The sequence below is a fragment of the Balaenoptera ricei genome, chromosome 1 (genome assembly GCF_028023285.1).
Source record: "Balaenoptera ricei isolate mBalRic1 chromosome 1, mBalRic1.hap2, whole genome shotgun sequence".
In the NCBI taxonomy this organism is placed as follows: Eukaryota; Metazoa; Chordata; class Mammalia; order Artiodactyla; family Balaenopteridae; genus Balaenoptera; species Balaenoptera ricei.
The window spans coordinates 164,409,171-164,427,620 of record NC_082639.1 but is presented as its reverse complement, the minus strand read 5'-3'; the positions used below and the strand labels follow the sequence as shown (position 1 = coordinate 164,427,620).

The window sequence follows — 18,450 nt, the reverse complement described above, 5'->3', positions numbered from 1 at the left end:
CCAGTAGTGGGATTGCTGGGTCGTATGGTAGTTCTATTTGTAGTTTTTTAAGGAACCTCCATACTGTTCTCCATAGTGGCTGTATCAATTTACATTCCCACCAACAGTGCAAGAGTGTTCCCTTTCCTCCACACCCTCTCCAGCATTTATTGTTTCTAGATTTTTTGATGATGGCCATTCTGACCGGTGTGAGATGATATCTCATTGTAGTTTTGATTTGCATTTCTCTAATGATTAATGATGTTGAGCATTCTTTCATGTGTCTGTAGGCCATCTGTATATCTTCTTTGGAGAAATGTCTATTTAGGTCTTCTGCCCATTTTTGGATTGGGTTGTTCGTTTTTTTGTTATTGAGCTGCATGAGCTGCTTGTAAATCTTGGAGATTAATCCTTTGTCAGTTGCTTCATTTGCAAATATTTTCTCCCATTCTAAGGCTTGTCTTTTGGTCTTGTTTATGGTTTCCTTTGCTGTGCAAAAGCTTTTAAGTTTCATTAGGTCCCATTTGTTTATTTGTGTTCTTATTTCCATTTCTCTGGGAGCTGGGTCAAAAAGAATCTTGCTGTGATGTATGTCATAGAGTGTTCTGCCTATGTTTTCCTCTAAGAGTTTGATAGTGTCTGGCCTTACACTTAGGTCTTTAATCCATTTGGAGTTTATTTTTGTGCATGGTGTCAGGGAGTGTTCTAATTTCATACTTTTACATGTACCTGTCCAATTTTCCCAGCACCACTTATTGAAGAGGCTGTCTTTTCTCCACTGTATATGCTTGCCTCCTTTATCAGAATGAATTTTTTATATGAAAGACTTTATAGAGAAAAATTTTAATCCACTTTTATATGTGGAATATTTTAACAATGTTATATTCTGTTTTTAAGCCTAGAATGTTTCGTCTTGACCACAGTGCTATTCTTAGGTGTCTTTACATTATATCTTGGAAAATAATAAGTGAGAATTACATCACAGTGTTTTAGTCTTTTAAAACATTGTGATCAAATATAAAAATTATTGATGTTGGTTGTAAAACAAATCAGGTGAAATATTAACTTCTAAGTTTATCTAGGCTGACCTTATAATTTGATTGTACTCAGTAATTGTCTGAAATACAATAACTCACAGAGTGACATCTTCATTTTGAACTTGAAATCAGGACCTAGATTTGAATCTCAGTCTGTAATTTACCAGCATTATAACCCCGGACAAATTACATAAACTCTCTGAAATTCGGTTTCCTCATATATATTCATATTAGTTCCCAAAGTTGTGCAAAAATTTAATGAGTTGAAGGTTATGAATGTGAAGCCTCAGTGCAAAATTTAGTTACCTGTCTTCAGCTCTAAAATAGTGAAATGATAATTCCTGCTCTGTAGTATTGTTATGAGTATCAAATGTGACAATACATGTGAGTATGTGCCTGGTACAGAACTTCAGAATATTACACAGTTGGATAAATGCACTGTTACCCAAATGGATAGCCTAGGAAATATGCCAGAATGGACTTTGGTAGCCAAAGTCTGTGAACTACCAGCTATCATGCATTTTATTCATAGAAAACTTGTAGATTATTATTCACAGCCTATTTATTCTTAACATTCATATAATTCTAGAAATTTGAGCATCAGGTTAAAAGTAGTAATTTCAGAGGGGGCACAGTATAGGTGGTTATGAGCCCAGCTTGAATTCTTACTAGTGAGGTAACCCTGGGCAAGTTACTTAATTTTTCTGTTCCTCAGTTTTTTTAACAGAAATAGTAAAATGGTACTCCTCTCAGGTTGTTGTGAAGCTATAAATAAGTTAATAGTTTTAAACACCTAGTTCAGTAAGTGTTAGTTACTATTGCTGTTGTTATGGTAAGAAAAGCAGTTAAAACAAGTTTAGCATCCTGTAGCCTACATACTTTTCAGTGAATACATACACAGTTAAATTATTTTGGAAAGCACTTATCAACTAAACTCAACTTATAAATAACTACCTGTGACCACTCTCACTTCCTTTCACCCTACCCTAAAATATACTCCCAAGTTACCTAGGTCCACACTTGCATTTATTACTACCAGAAATGAGGTTGTTCTGCTTGGGGAAGCTGGAACTGGTTCTGTAGCTGATGTGATAGTAGGCTATTTCCCTGCAAGCCCCTCGAAGCTTCTCTTTCTATGAGAGCCCTTGTTTGCCTTCAGTTCTTCCTGTCCCCTCCATGCACTGGAGTACCTGCACCTCTCTGATAGCCACCATTGACCTTTGCCGTACCACTCCCATCCCATTCCACCTCACCTCCCTGTGTTCCAGCCCCTGCTATGTCCCCTTTCACACTGGCGTTCCTGCAGCATCAGACCAGTATGGCATAGAAAGAGGAAGGTATGAAAGGAGTGGTTAGGGGAAGAAGACGAGACTTTTCTCACTGGCAACATGATTGAGGTAGTTGTGCTGCTGGCCACTCCATTCACATTTCCCAGAGCATTAATGCAGTACATGGTGGTTATATGATTTTATACTGTCAATTATGTAATTTATTTGTATGTAAATTAAATAGATATTTATCTGGTTTGGTTTGCTTCTCTGAGGTTAGTGGTTCGGTTGGGGGAGTTTGGGGAGCTGGCTTGGCCAGGCTTGGGCACCCAAGCTTCCTTGATGTGCAGAGAATGTGGGGTTTGTAGTTCAGAGAGCTGAATTTGAATCCCAGTAATTCTGCTTCTGAACTCTGAGATCTTGATTGTTACTTTGCACCCTGTGCCTCGTTGTCCTCACCTGTCCTACCTACCAGGTAGAGGTGTGATCAAATGATGTTGACATAAGAAACAAAACCTATTTTTCTTTCCATATCTAATTTATTAAAATGCTTCATAATTGATTTATTTAAGTGACTTTTTCCTGTAGCTCTTTGAAATTTTCTCTCCTTTTATAATTTTCGACCGTCAGGAGACGTTTTGCTCCCAAATGTTTTCACTTACATTTTGCAAGCTGAAACTTCGTGTCTGGCTCATATTTCCTGAGCCTTTTTAGACCTTAGGGAATATTTCTGTCATAAATGCCAGCAGGTTAAAATTATGTGTCTCTTAATCTCTGAAAGTACCTAGTACATATGTTAAAAACAATAGGTGCTTAACATTTAAGAGAGTCAAGCAATAAGCTTTGAGTGAATCTTAAAGCTCATCCTTAGGCCTTTTGAGTAATTATGGTATTTTAGGTTGAGACAGTTTTAAATAAATTGGTTTAGAACTGTGGCATCTCTCTTATACCATGTACCTAATTATCTTCTGCATACCAAACATCAGTTAATTAATATTTTCTTTTATTCTTCTCTTTTTCATCATTTTCCTCAGCTTTTCTCTTTTGTAATTAATGTAGAATATTTTGGTAAACTCAAGATATAAGTCTTAAAACACTCTAAAAATGTTCGTTTTGGAAATGAGCCTGAAATTAGAGTTTATAAATGTCTGAAACCTTTGAATTTTCTTTGTATTAACATTTCAGTCTTTCTGTGAAGCATGTGAGAAACTTGTTATTTAGGATTACTCATAAATCATCCTAATGTGTGATCTTGAGGTTTAGCAGTATTCTGCTGTCTCCTTATATCTGGAATAAGATTACAACTTCTAATTTTTTTGTTTGTTTTTGGTAGATTTAGAAACTGGTATTCTATGACATATTACAAAGTGCTAGCTATGCAAAGGAATTTGAGAATATGATCATAATAACCCAATCCCCTTATATATTTTACTGTATAACATTCAGGACCCTTCTAAATTTCCTCATTATGGAGGGAACCTTCCCAAGTAAGGTATCTTGGCCATCTCAAATCCAATAACATAAAAGATGGGAAAAATGAAATTTAAAAGGGAAGAGTAAAGGAATTTTTAAAGTTTCAACTTATCAAAGAAAAACATATTGGGTATTTATATGATGTTCGCATTCCAGGCAATTAAGTATAACATTGTTCTATGTTTTATAAATCTAGAGAATTCTAGGTCTTTAACTTCTAGTATGCCAGGAAAAATAGTCATCACCATTTACCATCTGTGTTCAATGGACCCCTTAAGTCTTTTTACAAATAGTTTACACAAGTAAGAATTAAAAGATGAGAGAGCAACTTGAAATTTTAATAAAAAATGAGGCATGACAGACTCAAATTTTTATTCCATATTTTCCTGGTTTTGAAAGGTACATAACATGCAAAATGGGTATTGTTCTTTGAATGCCACTAACTGTTCATTAGCTGTCATGCCTTCTCTGGGATATATATCTATTTTATAAATGTTGATTTCAGTTTTCAAGGACATCTCTAGCTAGTTCTAGCTTACCATTATTTCTAGTTTTTCTTGCTCTTGCATTATCAAAATGCATTATTTTTAAGACTTTGACATTTTAAAATTTTAAGAGGAAAGTCATCTTCTTTTTCTTCCATAATTGTAAAACAGTACAACAGTTACAAGATCAATTCAATAATTTTATTTCTACATCATCTCTTTCCTTCTAGTTACCTTTGTATAGATACCCGCCTTGATCATTTGTCCACTTACATACTAAATCAAATGAGTATTGAAACACAAACACTAAAAAATGAGAGAAAACTGTCAAAATTTCTTTTAAAATACAGAATCATCAGTTTCGTGTTAAAAAATATTGCATCATTCTTCTTATTGATTTAGGCTAACTGGATGAAAAATATCTTAGTTTCTTTTTGACTTTGGAAACATTCTTCTCTCATCAATTCTTGTGTTAGGGAAAATTCATCTAGGATTATCTTCATCTGAAGACTCCTGGTCTGATATTTTGCGTACGTTATTATCATTTTATCATTTTTATTATAGTCTAGAGTGCTGCTCTACTTTTTGTATTTACCTTATAATTGTGAAATATCTTCCTGTCTCTTTTTTTTTTTTTCTCTTTGCCTTTATGGATGTTAAATTAAAAATTCTGAATCCTCAGTTGTGCTCTTTGATAGCTTAAAAAAAAAAAGACAAAGATTGTGTCTCCAGATGTCTTTTATATCTTCTTGGGAAGAAGGTGCAATATTTTGGGCCATGCAGTAAGAAACCTAAAGGTTGATGCAATAGTAATGATTTATTTCACAATTGCATCATCCATCTAGCTCTGTGCTATTTGCTGCGCTAGCCACTAGCCATGTGTGGCTGTTGAGCACTTGAAATGTGACTAGTCTAAAAATAAAAAGGTAAAAAAAAAAAAAGAATGTAAAATGTCTTCTTAATTTTCCTATTCATTATTTGTTAAAATAGTACTATTTGGGATGTATGGGTTAAATTAAAAGTATATTATCAAAATTAATTTCACCTCTTTCATTTTGCCTTTTTAATGTGCCTACTAGAAAATTTAGTAGTGTATGTGTAGCTTCCATTTGTGGCTTGCAGTGTTTCTGTTGAATAGTGATGTTCTAGGTAATTCCATTCTTTTTTTTTTTTTTTTTTTTTTTTTTTTTTTTTTAAATTTTATTTATTTATTTATTTATGACTGTGTTGGGTCTTCGTTTCTGTGCGAGGGCTTTGTCCAGTTGTGGCAAGCAGGGGCCACTCTTCATCGCGGTGCGCGGGCCTCTCACTATCACGGACTCTCTTGTTGCGGAGCACAGGCTCCAGACGCGCAGGCTCAGTAATTGTGGCTCACGGGCCTAGTTGCTCCGCGGCATGTGGGATCTTCCCAGACCAGGGCTCGAACCCGTGTCCCCTGCATTGGCAGGCAGATTCTCAACCACTGCGCCACCAGGGAAGCCCAATTCCATTCTTCTGTTATTATTTTGGTCATTTTCAACAAAGTTAGAAATAATTGATAAGTTCAAATACTTACGGGATGATGATGAAACAGAATGTTTCAACATACAGAAAAAATAATGTATCTATAATGTATCTTAGATTCATGTAAGGCTCCTATAATGTATCTTAAATTCATAAAAGGGTCCAAAGGACTCGTTGGCAATTGTAAAATAGAATGAGTTTTATTCAGTTTTTTTAAGTAAATTTTCTTTTTATTCTTTGGAAGACTTCTAGGAATAAAAATAATGAAATCTCAATCCTTACAGATAATTACAGTTGTCCAGAAAAGTTAAAATTGAGTCCAGTGGGCCCTGATGGTATATCGAGAGCTATATTATATTTTACCCTTTACAGTTTCTAGCTTCGGGTCAGAGCTTTTCTTGACGTCATTTTTAGGTACCTAAATTTGTCGTGGCAGCATAGTAGACTCAGAGGAACCGCATCCTGGTTCTTTGTGTGTTACTTGTAATAGTAATAAAGGGCTTAGTATGAAATCATTTATTAGCCTATAAGATGCATAGCGCATTTTATGATGATACACAAGCTGTATTAGCCACCATTTGATACATAACTTTAAAGTATAAGGTTTGAGTATTTGCTTGTCTAAATTGTAATAATTAATACTTCATATATAAACTTAACACCTTTTTTTTTTTCTCTTGTAGACTTTTGTGAATGATGTAAGAATTCCAGAACAGACTTATATCACCTTGAAACTTGAAGATAAGTTGAGATTTGGATATGATATCCTTATTGATTTTGTGCATTTATTAAATTTATTCAAAAATCTTTACTCCGGTGTAAATTAACATTTCTTGAGACATAAGAATTCATAATATAGGCATGCTGGAAGTCTCTGTGCCCTTCCAAACTAAAATACATGTTTAAAAAAATACTTTTTTTTTTTTTTTTTTGGTTATTATGCCTGTTCCTAAAAATAATCCTGGAAAAGTTGATGGACTCTTTTTTTTTCTCCTCACTCTGTATTATAGTTTCAGCAGAAGTATCCCTGCAGTGCTATTATATATGCAGTTGGGGTATCAAAGAATGTAACTGGGGAGAGGACAGAGAGTGTGTAATAGTAGCCCAGCCCAGGGATTTTTTTTTTCCTGGTTAAATGATAATGACACAGGTCAACCTCCAGGAGAAATGTAAAGAATTTAACCCTATCTTTCCTTCTGTCCCCACTTTTACTCCATTTTATGCATTCCATCTCTGTTGCCTGTTCAATTCAAATTTTTCCATATCCTGTGTCTTCTGACACCCATGCTCCCTGATTAAGTACATTATGCATTTAGCGTGTATTTAAAATTCTTTTGTTTGAAAATAGGATTCTAAGAACTGAATAAGGATATGATGGTGTTCTCCTAGTAAAGAATCACTAGTGAAGAGAAGGGACATGATTGGATGAAGAAGAATAAAAGCATTTCTATTCATACAAGGCAAAAAGCTTTGTAAAAAGAACTTGTTTATATTTAATTAAAATACAGATATTATACATTATGCTGAATGGGTTTTTTTTCACTTTTAGTTTTTTCATTTACTGCATTTATCTGGACTTTGATATTAAGGAATGTATCAAATGTACTGGCAACTTGGATGTACTTTTATCACTGTAGCAGAGAAAATGTCTCAGCTAAGTAGAGCTGATACTTAGGTAAAGTAAATGTACTGACACTTTAAAATTGTTCCTAGAGCATAACTAGTTTTTATTTTAGATTTAACTTAAAATTTATGAAAAAAATAGTTTTGTAGCACATCATATAACCTTTATACTTGTAGAGCCAAAGCAGCATGTGAAAAGTGAAACCATTAAACATTAATACCTTTGATTTGTATATTTTAAATCCTTTAAAAAATATGTATCACATAAAATGATTAGGAATTAGCATTAAAGCCTTGATTCAGGGGTTATTTTCTACCAACCTAAGTTTCATCAAAAAATAAATACAGGTATATTTGGAATTTAAGTAACTCAATTCATTTGACATCAGCTGTTTCAAAACATGAGAAAATAGGAAATTTGGGTTTCAGTAAAACTCTATAAAGTTTACTTTGAATTTTAAATCAAGAAGAAACTATTGAGAAGCAACTCATCATCTTTTGTAGATTGCATAATGATTTCTTAATAGAGAACTAATATTTCCTTATATAATTGCTCACAATATTTCTGTCGAAAATTCCTGGGACAAATGTTTTGTTCCCAAGGACTTTTTCAGGGCTGTAAATCAGTGTTGAGCCAGAACGACTACCCAGATCCTCAGGTTAGGCTCAGTTGATTTCATTATTTAAAAATAGCATTTCATATTGCTTTTGATTTTTGAGCATTGTGTATAAATGAACATTGGGCTGTTTCAGTGGCAGAAATTTTATTATATAGGATGAAATTTTAAAAAACAAATTTATTCTGATACCAGACTGAAGTCACTATCATGCTTTATTCATAATTAAAATTAAGTTTAATAGTTAGCTAGTCTACAAACTGTTATACCTTGTAGTTGAAAACTGTTTAATTAAAATGCCACAGCAATAGAAAGAACAGTTTTACCATGAATTGAGACTGGAACTAAGAAACAGAATTTATCTGCCAAAAGTTTTTTTTCTAACCGGAGAAATTGATTTGGAAAAGCAAGTAGTGAAATATCCAAGTTTAAGAAATGACTATAAACTCAGGAGGTATAGTAAAATGCTGCAGTAATCAAGATAAACTTCAGAAGGGGGTAATATATCTCCAGATGGCCAGAAATGTAGCAGGTAAGCAAGCCTAAGTTCATTTATTTTACAATTATTTATTAAATGTCTCCCATGTGCCGGGCATAGTCCCCGCAGTCTGGGGGTACAGTACTACATAAAACAGATCACAGTCTCTGTCTTCCTGGAGCTTACACTTTAATGGGGTTGGAGGGAACTGACAGCACGCACAAAAAGGATAATAGAGGGTGATAAATTCTATGGAGAAAAAGTCTGAATGGGAGACAGAGAGCTAGTGCTGGTGAGTGAGAAGTTATAATTTTAAAAAGGCTATTCATGAAGACTTCACTGAGAAGCCAGCAATGGAGCAGGTAAAGACGCTGGCCTTAATGGATCTATCCGGGGAAACTGCTCTTCAAGCAGATAGAAGAGTTAAGTGCAAGACTTAAACCAGGAGCATGTTTGCCATATTTGAGGAACAGCCTTAGAAGTCAGTGTGGCTGGAGCCAGTGAAGAGTAGGAGAATATGGGGAGCCAGAGTGTATCACCCTAAATAGGCCACTATAAGAATTTTGGCTTTTATTTTAAGTGAAATGGGGAGCCATTAGAGGGTTTGATCAGAGGAGTGATGTGATAATGACTTATATGTTTAAAAGAATCCTCTGGTTACTCTTTTTCAAAGACTAAGGGTGGAAGTGGGCAGCGGTGAAAAGAGGGAGACCAGTTAGGAGGCTGTACAGTAGTTGGCAGTAGTTCCAAGTGAGCAGTAATGGAGGTTTGGACCAGGGTGATAGAAGCAGAGGTAGTGAGAAACGATAGAATTCTGTACATATGTTGAAGATGGAGCCAGTAATATTCTTGATTAGATTGGATGTAGACTAAGAGAAAGAAAAGAGTCAAGGATGAATCCAAGACTGTACAGTTGATTTAAACAATTAGAAAAATAGAGTCACCATTAACTGACAGCATATTCTGTGGGTAGAGCAGATATTATGGGGAAAATGGGAAGAATATTCCCCCCAAATCCATTTGAATTTGGTTTAATTGAATTTGGTTTAATTGAATTTTGCCACTGTTACTGTTTTCTTTTTGATTTCTGCTGTCTTTATTAATTTCTTCTAAGTGAAAGCTGAGATAATTCAAGATCTTTCTTTTCTAATATAGGCATTTAGTGCTATAAAATTTCCCCTAAGTACAGGCATACCTTGGAGATATTGTGGTTTCAGTTCCAGACCACTGCAATATTGCAAAAAGCCAGTCACACAAATTTTTTGGTTTCCCAATGAGTATGAAAGTTATGTTTATAAACAACATTGGAGTCTATTAAGTGTGCAATAGCATTATGTCTAAAAAAATTGTATATACCTTAATTTAAAAATACTTTATTGCTAAAAAATGTTAACTCTCATCTGAGCCTTCAGCGAGTCCTGATCTTTTTACTGATGCAGGGTCTTGTCTCAGTGTTGACGGCTGCTGACTGATGAGGGTGGTGGCGGCTGAAGGTTGGGGTGGCTGTGGCCATTTCTTAGAATAAGACAGCAGTGAAGTTTGTCACATCGGTTGACTCTTCCCTTCAAGAACAATTTTTCTGTAGTACGCAATGCTGTTTCATAGCATTTTATCCACAGTAGAACTTCTTTCAAAATTGGAGTCAGTCCTCTCAAATCCTGTTGCTGTTTTATCAACTGAGTTTATGCATTATTCTGAATACTTTGTTGTCATTTCAAAATCGTCACAGCATCTTCATGAGGAAGAGTTTCCATCTCAAGAAACCATTTTCTGGGACTTCACTGGTGGTCCAGTGGTTAAGACTCTGCACTTCCAGTGCAGAGGGCACAGGTTCATCCCTGGTCGGGGAAGTTCCGCATGCTGAACGGTGCAGCCAAAAAACAAACAAAAAGAAACCACTTTCTTTGCTCCTTCATAGGAAGCAACTCCTTATGCGTTCAAGTTTTATCATGAGATTGCAACAATTCACTCACATCTTCAGGCTCCACTTCTAATTCTAGTTTTCTTGCTGTTTCCACCACATCTGCAGTTACTTGTTCCACTGAAGTCTTGAACCACTCAAAGTCACCCATGGGGGTTGGAATCAACTTCTTCCAAACTCCTGTTAATGTTGATATTTTAATCTCTTCCCATGAATCATGAATGTTCTTAACAGCATCTAGAATGGTGAGTCTTTTCCAGGTTTTCAATTGACTTTTCCCAGATCCATCAGAGGAATCACTGTATATGGCAGCTTTATGAAATGTATTTATTCAATAATAAGACTTGAAAGTCGAAATAACTCCTTGATCCATGGGCTGCAGAATGGATGTTGCTGTTAGCAGGCATGAAAACAACATTAATCTTGTACATCTCCATCAGAGCTCTTGCATGGCCAGGTGCATTGTCATTGAGCAAAAATATTTTGAAAGGAATCTTTTTCTGAGCAGTAGGTCTCAAACAGTGGGCTTAAAGTATTCATTAAATCATGTTGTAAACAGATGTGCTGTCGTCCAGGCTTTATTGTTCAACTGTTAGAGCACAGGCAGAGTAGATTTAGCATAATTCTTAAGGATCCTAGGATTTTCAGAATGGTAAGTAAGCATTGGCTTCAACTTGAAGTCACCAGCGGCATTAGCCCTTAACAAGAAAGTCATCCTGCCCTTTGAAGCTTTGAAGCCAAGGCACTGACTTCTGCTCTCTAGCTATGGAAGTCCTAGAGGGCATCTTCTTCCAAAGAAGACTGTTTTGTCTACACTGAAAATCTGTTGTTTAGTGTAGTCACCTCCATTATAATTCTTAGCTAGATCTTCTGGGTAACTTGCTGTAGCTTCTACATCAGCACTTGCTGCTTCACTTTGCGATTTTATGTTATGGAGACAGCTTCTTTTCCTAAGCTTCATGAACCAGCCTCTGCTACCTTCACACGTTTCTTCTGCAGCTTCCTCACCTCTCTCAGCCTTCATTGAGGAGAGTTAGGGCCTTGCTCTGGATTAGACTTTGGCCTAAGAGAAAGTTGTGGTCTGATCTTCTGTTCAGACCACTCAAACTTACTCCAGGTTAGCAATAAGGCTGTTTAGCTTTCTTATTATTCATGTGGTCACTAGAGTAGCACTTTTAATTTCCCTCAAGAACTTTCCCTTTGCATTCACAATTAGGCTGACTGGCACACGAGGCCTAGCTTTGGTTCTGTCTTGGCTTTTGACATGCCTTCCTCACTAAGTTTAGTCATTTCTAGCTTTTAACATAAAGTGAAAGATGTGTGACTCTTCATTTCAATTGAATATTTGGAGGTTATCATAGGGTTATTAATTGGCCTAATTTCAATGTCGTTGTGTCTTAGGGAATAGGGTGGCCTGAGGAGAGGAACAGGAACGGCCAGTTGGTAGACCAGTCAGAACTTGCACAACATCTATCAGTTAAGTTCACCATTCTTATATGGGTGAGGTTCATGGTGCCCCAAAACAATTACAATAGTAACATCAAAGATCACTGATGACAGATCACCATAATAAATATAAAAATAATGAAAACGTTTGAATTATCGTGAGAATTACCAAAATGTGATACAGAGATACAAAGTGAGCAAATGCTGTTAGAAAAATGGCTCTGATAGACTTGCTGGGTGCAGCGTTGCCACAAACCTTCAGTTTGTGAAAAACACAATATCTGCAAAGCACAATAAACAGAAGTGCAATAAAACAAAGTATGCCTGTAATGCTTTAACATGCAAGATACTTTCTAGTTTCTCTTTTGATCTTTGCATCATTGGGTTATTTAATCTTTGTTACTTAGTTTCTAAATATTTGAAGATTTTTCCCAGAGACTTTGTTATTAATTTCTAATTTAATCCCATAGTGGTCAGGAACATACTATATATCTCAAATCCTGTCCTGTCACCCAGAATATATCTAGTCTATCTGGGTAAATATTCTCTATGTACTTGAAAAGAATGTGCATTCTACTGCTTTTGGTTGGAGTATTCTATTAATGTCGGTTAGGCCAGGTTAGTTGGTAGTGTTGTTCGCATCTTCTGTATTTTACTGATTTGTTGTCTACTTGTTCTGTCAATTTTTGAGAAAGAGATATTGAAATCTTGGGCTATAATTGGGTTTGTCTGTTTCTCCTTGCAGAAGTTTTTGCCTCATGTAATTTGAAACTCTATTATTAGTTATGTAAACATTTAGAATTATTGTGTCCTCTTGGTAAGTTGATCCCCTTTATAATTATAAAATGACCTACTTTGTCTGTGATAATATTACTTTTTGCCCTGAAATCTGGTTTGTCTAGACATTAGTTTTGGATTGGTGTTAGCATGGTATATCTCTTGCATTCTTTTACTTTTAACCTATTGTCTCTACATTTGAAGTAGGCAGCATATAGTTGGTCTTACTGTTTCATTCAATCTGATCATTTCTGCCTTCATTTGGGGATTTAGAGCATTCACATTTAATGATGTGGTTAGACTTAAATCTATCATCTTGATATTTGTGCTCGATTTGCCCCATCATTTTTTTTTTCTTTTTCTCTTAATTTTGGATTATTTAAACCTTTTTTAGGATTTCATTTTGTCTCCTTTGTTAGCTTATTACTGTAACACTTTTTTAAAAATTTTAGTGGTTGTTTTAAGATTTATAATTTTATCCTTAATTTTAAGCTGTATTTTCAAGTGACATTATACCACTTCACGTATAGTATAAGAGCATTACAGTAGTATACTTTCTTCTGTCCTGACCTTTGTGCTATGGTTGTCATACATTTTATTTTTATATATGTTACAAATCCCATTCTACATTTTTATCAGTAAAACATCAGTTATCTTTTAAAGAGATTTAAATAATAAGAAAAATATCTTAGATTTTTATGGCCATTGTACTTATATCTTAGACCAATGTAGCTACCATTTCTTGTGCTCTTCATCCTTTTTTATAGATCCATGTTTTCATCTAGTATCATTTTCTTTCTATGTAAAGAACTTCCTATAATATTTGTTATAGTATGGCACTGCTGGTGATGAATTCTTTCATCTTTTTTATGTCTGGAAAAGCATTTCATTTTAGTTATTGGAAGTTATTTTTTCTGGGCATAGAATTCTAAATGACATTTCTTTTCTTTCAGTTACTTTAAAGTTGTTGCTCCACTGTATTCTCACTTGCATTGGTTCCCTTTTCCCCTGGTTTTGAGCAGTTTGATTATGATGTGCCTTTGTGTAGTTTTCTTCATGTTTCTTGTGCTTGAGGATTTTTGAGCTTCTTGGATATGTGGGTTTATACTTTTAATCAAATTTAGAAAAAAATTTCAGCCATTATTTCTTCAAATCTTTTTTTTCCGTCCTCTCTATTTTTTTTCCAGAGACTTCAAGTAAATGTATATTAGGCTACTTGAAGTTGTCTCCTAGCTTACTGAGGCTCTATTTATTATTTTTTAATAATTATCTGTTCTCTCTGCATTTCAATTTGGGTTGTTATTATTGTTTACTAAATTTTTCTTTGGCTGTGTCTAATCTGCAGTTAACCCATCCAGTATAGTTTTCAGCTCTAGAAGTTCAATTTGGATTTTGTTTTTGGTATCTTCCAAGTCTCTACTTATTTTTTTTAAACAATATAATAACTGTGTTAACATGTTTGTTGACATCTGTGTCAGTTCTGGGTCAGTTTTGATTGATTTTTACATTCACTGTAAGTTTTGACTGAATGGCAGACATTGTGAATTTTTACCTTGTTGAGTATTATATGCATATTTTTGGATTCCTATAAATATTTTTGAGCTTTGTTCTGGGAAACAGGTTACTTGGAAACAATTTCATCATGTTGAGTCTTGCTTTTAAGATTTGTTAGGCTTCTAAGATTAGTCTGGGGTTAATTAATTCCCCACTACAGAGGCAAGGTCTTTCTGTATACTCTGCTGTAGGGGTCAGCAAAACTATCGGTAAATCTGACTCTCAGGCTGTATTTGTAAATAAAGTTTTATTGGCACACAGCGATATACACTCACTTACATATTTCTATGGCCGCTTTTATACTACCACAGCAGAGTTGAGTAGTTGCAACAGAGACCATATGGCCCTCAAAACGTTTACTGTCTGCCCCTTTTTAGAAACAATTTACCAATCCCTGCTTTATCCAGTGGCTCATGATACATGAGGTTTTCCAGCTTGGCTGTTGTAATTAGACACTATTTCTGGCCCTGCTTGAGCACTGGGCACTCTAATACTTTCAAGTGGTTCTTGTCCCAGTCGTTTCTCAAATGAATGTGCTGATCAGTATTCAGCTGAATAGTTGAGCAAGTCCCTGTAACAGTCTCTGGAATTCTGTCTCTGTGCAGCTCTCTTCTCCTCAGTACTCAGTCCCATCAACTCTAGTCACCTTGGTCTCCCTAGACTCTCAACCCTCTGTCTTCCACAGCTCAGAGAGTCTGCCAGGTTCTGCCTGGATTACCCATCCTTGCAGTGTGACTTGGAAGCTCTCTTAAGGTAGTGAGTTGGGGCAGTGATTGCGCTCACTTTGCTTTGTTCCTCTTCACTCAAGACAGTGGTCTTTTGTTACCTGGTGTTGATTGTCTTGCAGACCATGGTTTTATGTATTTTGTCTGGTTTTCAGTTGTTTCTTATAGCTACTTTATTTATTTATTTTTGGCTGTGTTGGGTCTTCGTTTCGTGCGAGGGCTTTCTCTAGTTGCGGCAAGCGGGGGCCACTCTTCATCGCGGTGCGGGGGCCGCTCTTCATCGCAGTGCGCGGGCCTCTCACTATCGCGGCCCCTCCCGTTGCGGGGCACAGGCTCCAGACGCACAGGCTCAGTAGTTGTGGCTCACGGGCCCAGTTGCTCTGCGGCATGTGGGATCTTCCCAGACCAGGGCTCGAACCCGTGTCCCCTGCATTAGCAGGCAGATTCTCAACCACTGCGCCGCCAGGGAAGCCCCTCAGTTGTTTCTTATTTAAAGAAATGTGGAAATAATCTATAAAGATTAATGATTTTTAGTAAGCAAGGTTTAAGTAAGCATGTAACTTTCTTCTGGAATTTTTTGAGATATAATTGACATACAACTATAGTTAATATTACTGTATTGTATATTTTGTAACGTATTGACATCATAAGTAATTGTACCTTAGATTGTCATTTTTCTGAATTAACCAAGTTAGAAACAGTTTTTGGAGGGAAAAGCTGAGGTTAGGGCAGTCTCAAAATCTCGTAGTCATACCAGAGTTCTCAGGTAAATTCATGACCTAAACAGAAGGATTTTTGAGGGCTTTGGTGCCCCACACAGGAGTTTTTTCGTAAGGTAAAGTGTGTGAACCTATGAGTTACACCCTCTTATAAGTTTTCCTTGATCTTAAAAAAGTCTAAATCTAAAGAGAATACCCCAGACTAGCCTTGAGGAATAGCCTTAAAAGCCCTCCCAGGAGAATCTAGAAGCATCAGAAAACACTCACAACAGGCTAAAATCATTTGTTTCCCGTTGAAAAACATAGAAATGGCTTTCAATATTTTTAAGGTGCTGTGTTTAACATTGAAAATGTAGGAATGCTATGAATCTTCTCCAGCTGTTAATAAGTTTCTTGGGGGTAAAACAAAGTTACTAGATTTTTACTTTTTATTAGCTATACTTAGTTATGAACTGTATATTGTCATATATACCAACAAATGTATATCAGCATATGTAAATAACAAAAAAGGAAAATTTTATTATTTCACAGTTATAGGAAGCAATGTAAACTGATAGGAAACCCCTGCACCTGGTATTCAGTTGAATAGATTGTTATCTTGGGTTCTGTCCCGTTAGTCCTCAAGTTCCTCATCTATAGAATGGGAAGGCGGGTTAATGGAATTGAACAGGATATTCCCAAAGCGCTTTACAATTCTAAAAAATTCTGAGTTTTTATTATTTTAATGAGTAGAACTATCGGTCAAATACTCGTTAACAAGTTTACTGCTTGTTATGCATGGGAAGTCTGTTTTTCTCCCACGTGGTAATTAAAGCTTTCTACCCTTGAAGTCACGGGTGCTCTGAATTGGTAAAGAAGACTAGAATTTACTATGTGGTTATAAAAGTCTTTTCATTACAGGGTTAAGTAATGGTGAGAAATGTGACCTCTACTGTTTAGTGAAAGATCTTTTTAATATACAGAGGCATTGTTCTTTTTTGTATAATAATGAAAGCATTCATTATATCTAGCTTTTGGTTCTAATCTGTATAGAATCAGTTGTTTGATAATGTAGTATGACCCTGATTGCAATTCATGGGGGGAAGGAGTGGTTGTAGTTGCTGTTAAGACCCTAATTATAACATTTCTTTTGTGCTTTCAAGATGAACTTCATTTTATCAATGCTTGTGAAGTAGGAGTAATTGAATTCCTTCAGGATTTACTGTTGGGTAATCACTGATGATGTACTTCTTTTTAGATTTTTGTGATTAGCTATCAATATAATTTGATCCAGCTACTTTCTCTTTGTGGTCATATTATTGTTAGTGAGAACTGAAAATGTCTTTTGTGCTTCAATTAATCATCCAGTTATTCGCTTCTTGAAGGCCATGATCACCTAAGTTTAGAATTACTTGCTAAATTTTAAGATTTTATTTAGTATTTAAAAATGAAATTTTTATATTTGTGAGCATATTTTAACATTTAATTCTTAAAGAGAATATAGTCATTCTACTGTAACTACCTGTAGAAAATAGGACAATTTCTATATTATCTTTGATCATTTTAAGCTTGATTATCAGAATTTTGAAATTATATTCTTCCTTAGCCCTGTTTACATACAAATCTTTTCACTGTAGTACGAGGAGAAATGAGGGTCCCTGAAGAAGCTCTAAAGGTAAAAAGATTTTACTTATTTCTTTCGTAAATCTACCATTTACTAGGGTTGATTTCACTCATGTATATTTCACTTCCATTTTAAAATGTTTTATAGCACGAGAAGTTTACCATTCAGCTTCAATTGTCCCAAAAATCTTCAGAATCAGAATTATTGAAATCTGCATGTGCCAAAAGCATAGATTCAAAGGTAGCAGATACCATGGCAGAAGTGCCGCACAAAGCTACAGAAGCACTAAAATCTGAGGAAAAAGCCATAGGTAAGTTAACCTCTTTCAAAATATCATATTTATACTCGATTATGAAGAAATTGCATGCTTTGTTCTCAAAAGCTTGGCCATACCCTTACAAAAATAATGAATGATAATAATGACAATTTCAGAGTGGGTTTTAATGCAGCCAGTGCTTCATTAGAAAGCATTATAAAACATATAATTATATGGCAGTTGTATGTAGGTGTGTTTAATATGTTTAAATATTTGAGGAAAGTACATATAATTTGCCTTATAGTATTTTTATTATTTCATGTTTGCTACTTTTTTTTCTGGATTGTAACTGAAATGAATGAAAAGGAAATGTCTAGTAATTCCTACATCATCATAATTATTGTATTTATAGTATTCCAGGAACTGTAAAAAATATTTTATATAGATAATCCCATTCATACAAAAGCAATTTTTAAAACTGCTAGACATTACCAGATTGCTCAAATATAAATCTGTTAGTCCAGTTAACAACTAGTTTAAATTTAGTTACTGTGCAATGCCCTTAGGTTTTAATAAAAAATAAAAAATGGTCACTTATACGAAAATTTAGTTTTGTCTTTCATATTTAGATTTATGAGCCATTTCTGTATACCAAAGAACTAATTACACTTTGACAAAAAGCTATTGGGCTATAGCAGTTTACATTACTTAGATAATAGCCAGTGCAGAATTTCATTTATTTCATCATGTTCAATATTGAATGAGATTCACAAATACTAAGTTATTCAACTTAGAGTGCTTTTCAGCTATCTAGACTATACAGTTGACCCTTGAACAACACTACTTTGAACTATGCAGGTCCACTTATGCAGATTTTTTTTCAGTAGTAAACACTACAATACTACCGGGTCCACTTTAGTTGAATCTACGAATGTGGAACTGCATATATGGGGGGACTGTGGACTTGGAAGGCTGACTATAAGTTA

General features: G+C 35.1%; 1 protein-coding gene across 15 annotated transcripts in view; it reads left to right on the top strand.

The window, feature by feature from the left end:
• The window catches only part of CEP170 (centrosomal protein 170), a 147,448-nt gene that overhangs the window by 60,136 nt on the left and 68,862 nt on the right, over positions 1-18,450 (top strand). For all 15 annotated transcript variants that reach the window (XM_059940752.1, XM_059940754.1, XM_059940785.1 and 12 more), the window contains 3 exons: positions 6,429-6,510; positions 17,204-17,259; positions 17,356-17,518. In XM_059940752.1, coding sequence (XP_059796735.1) covers positions 6,429-6,510; positions 17,204-17,259; positions 17,356-17,518 — 301 coding nt within the window. The remainder of the gene's footprint in view (positions 1-6,428; positions 6,511-17,203; positions 17,260-17,355; positions 17,519-18,450) is intronic.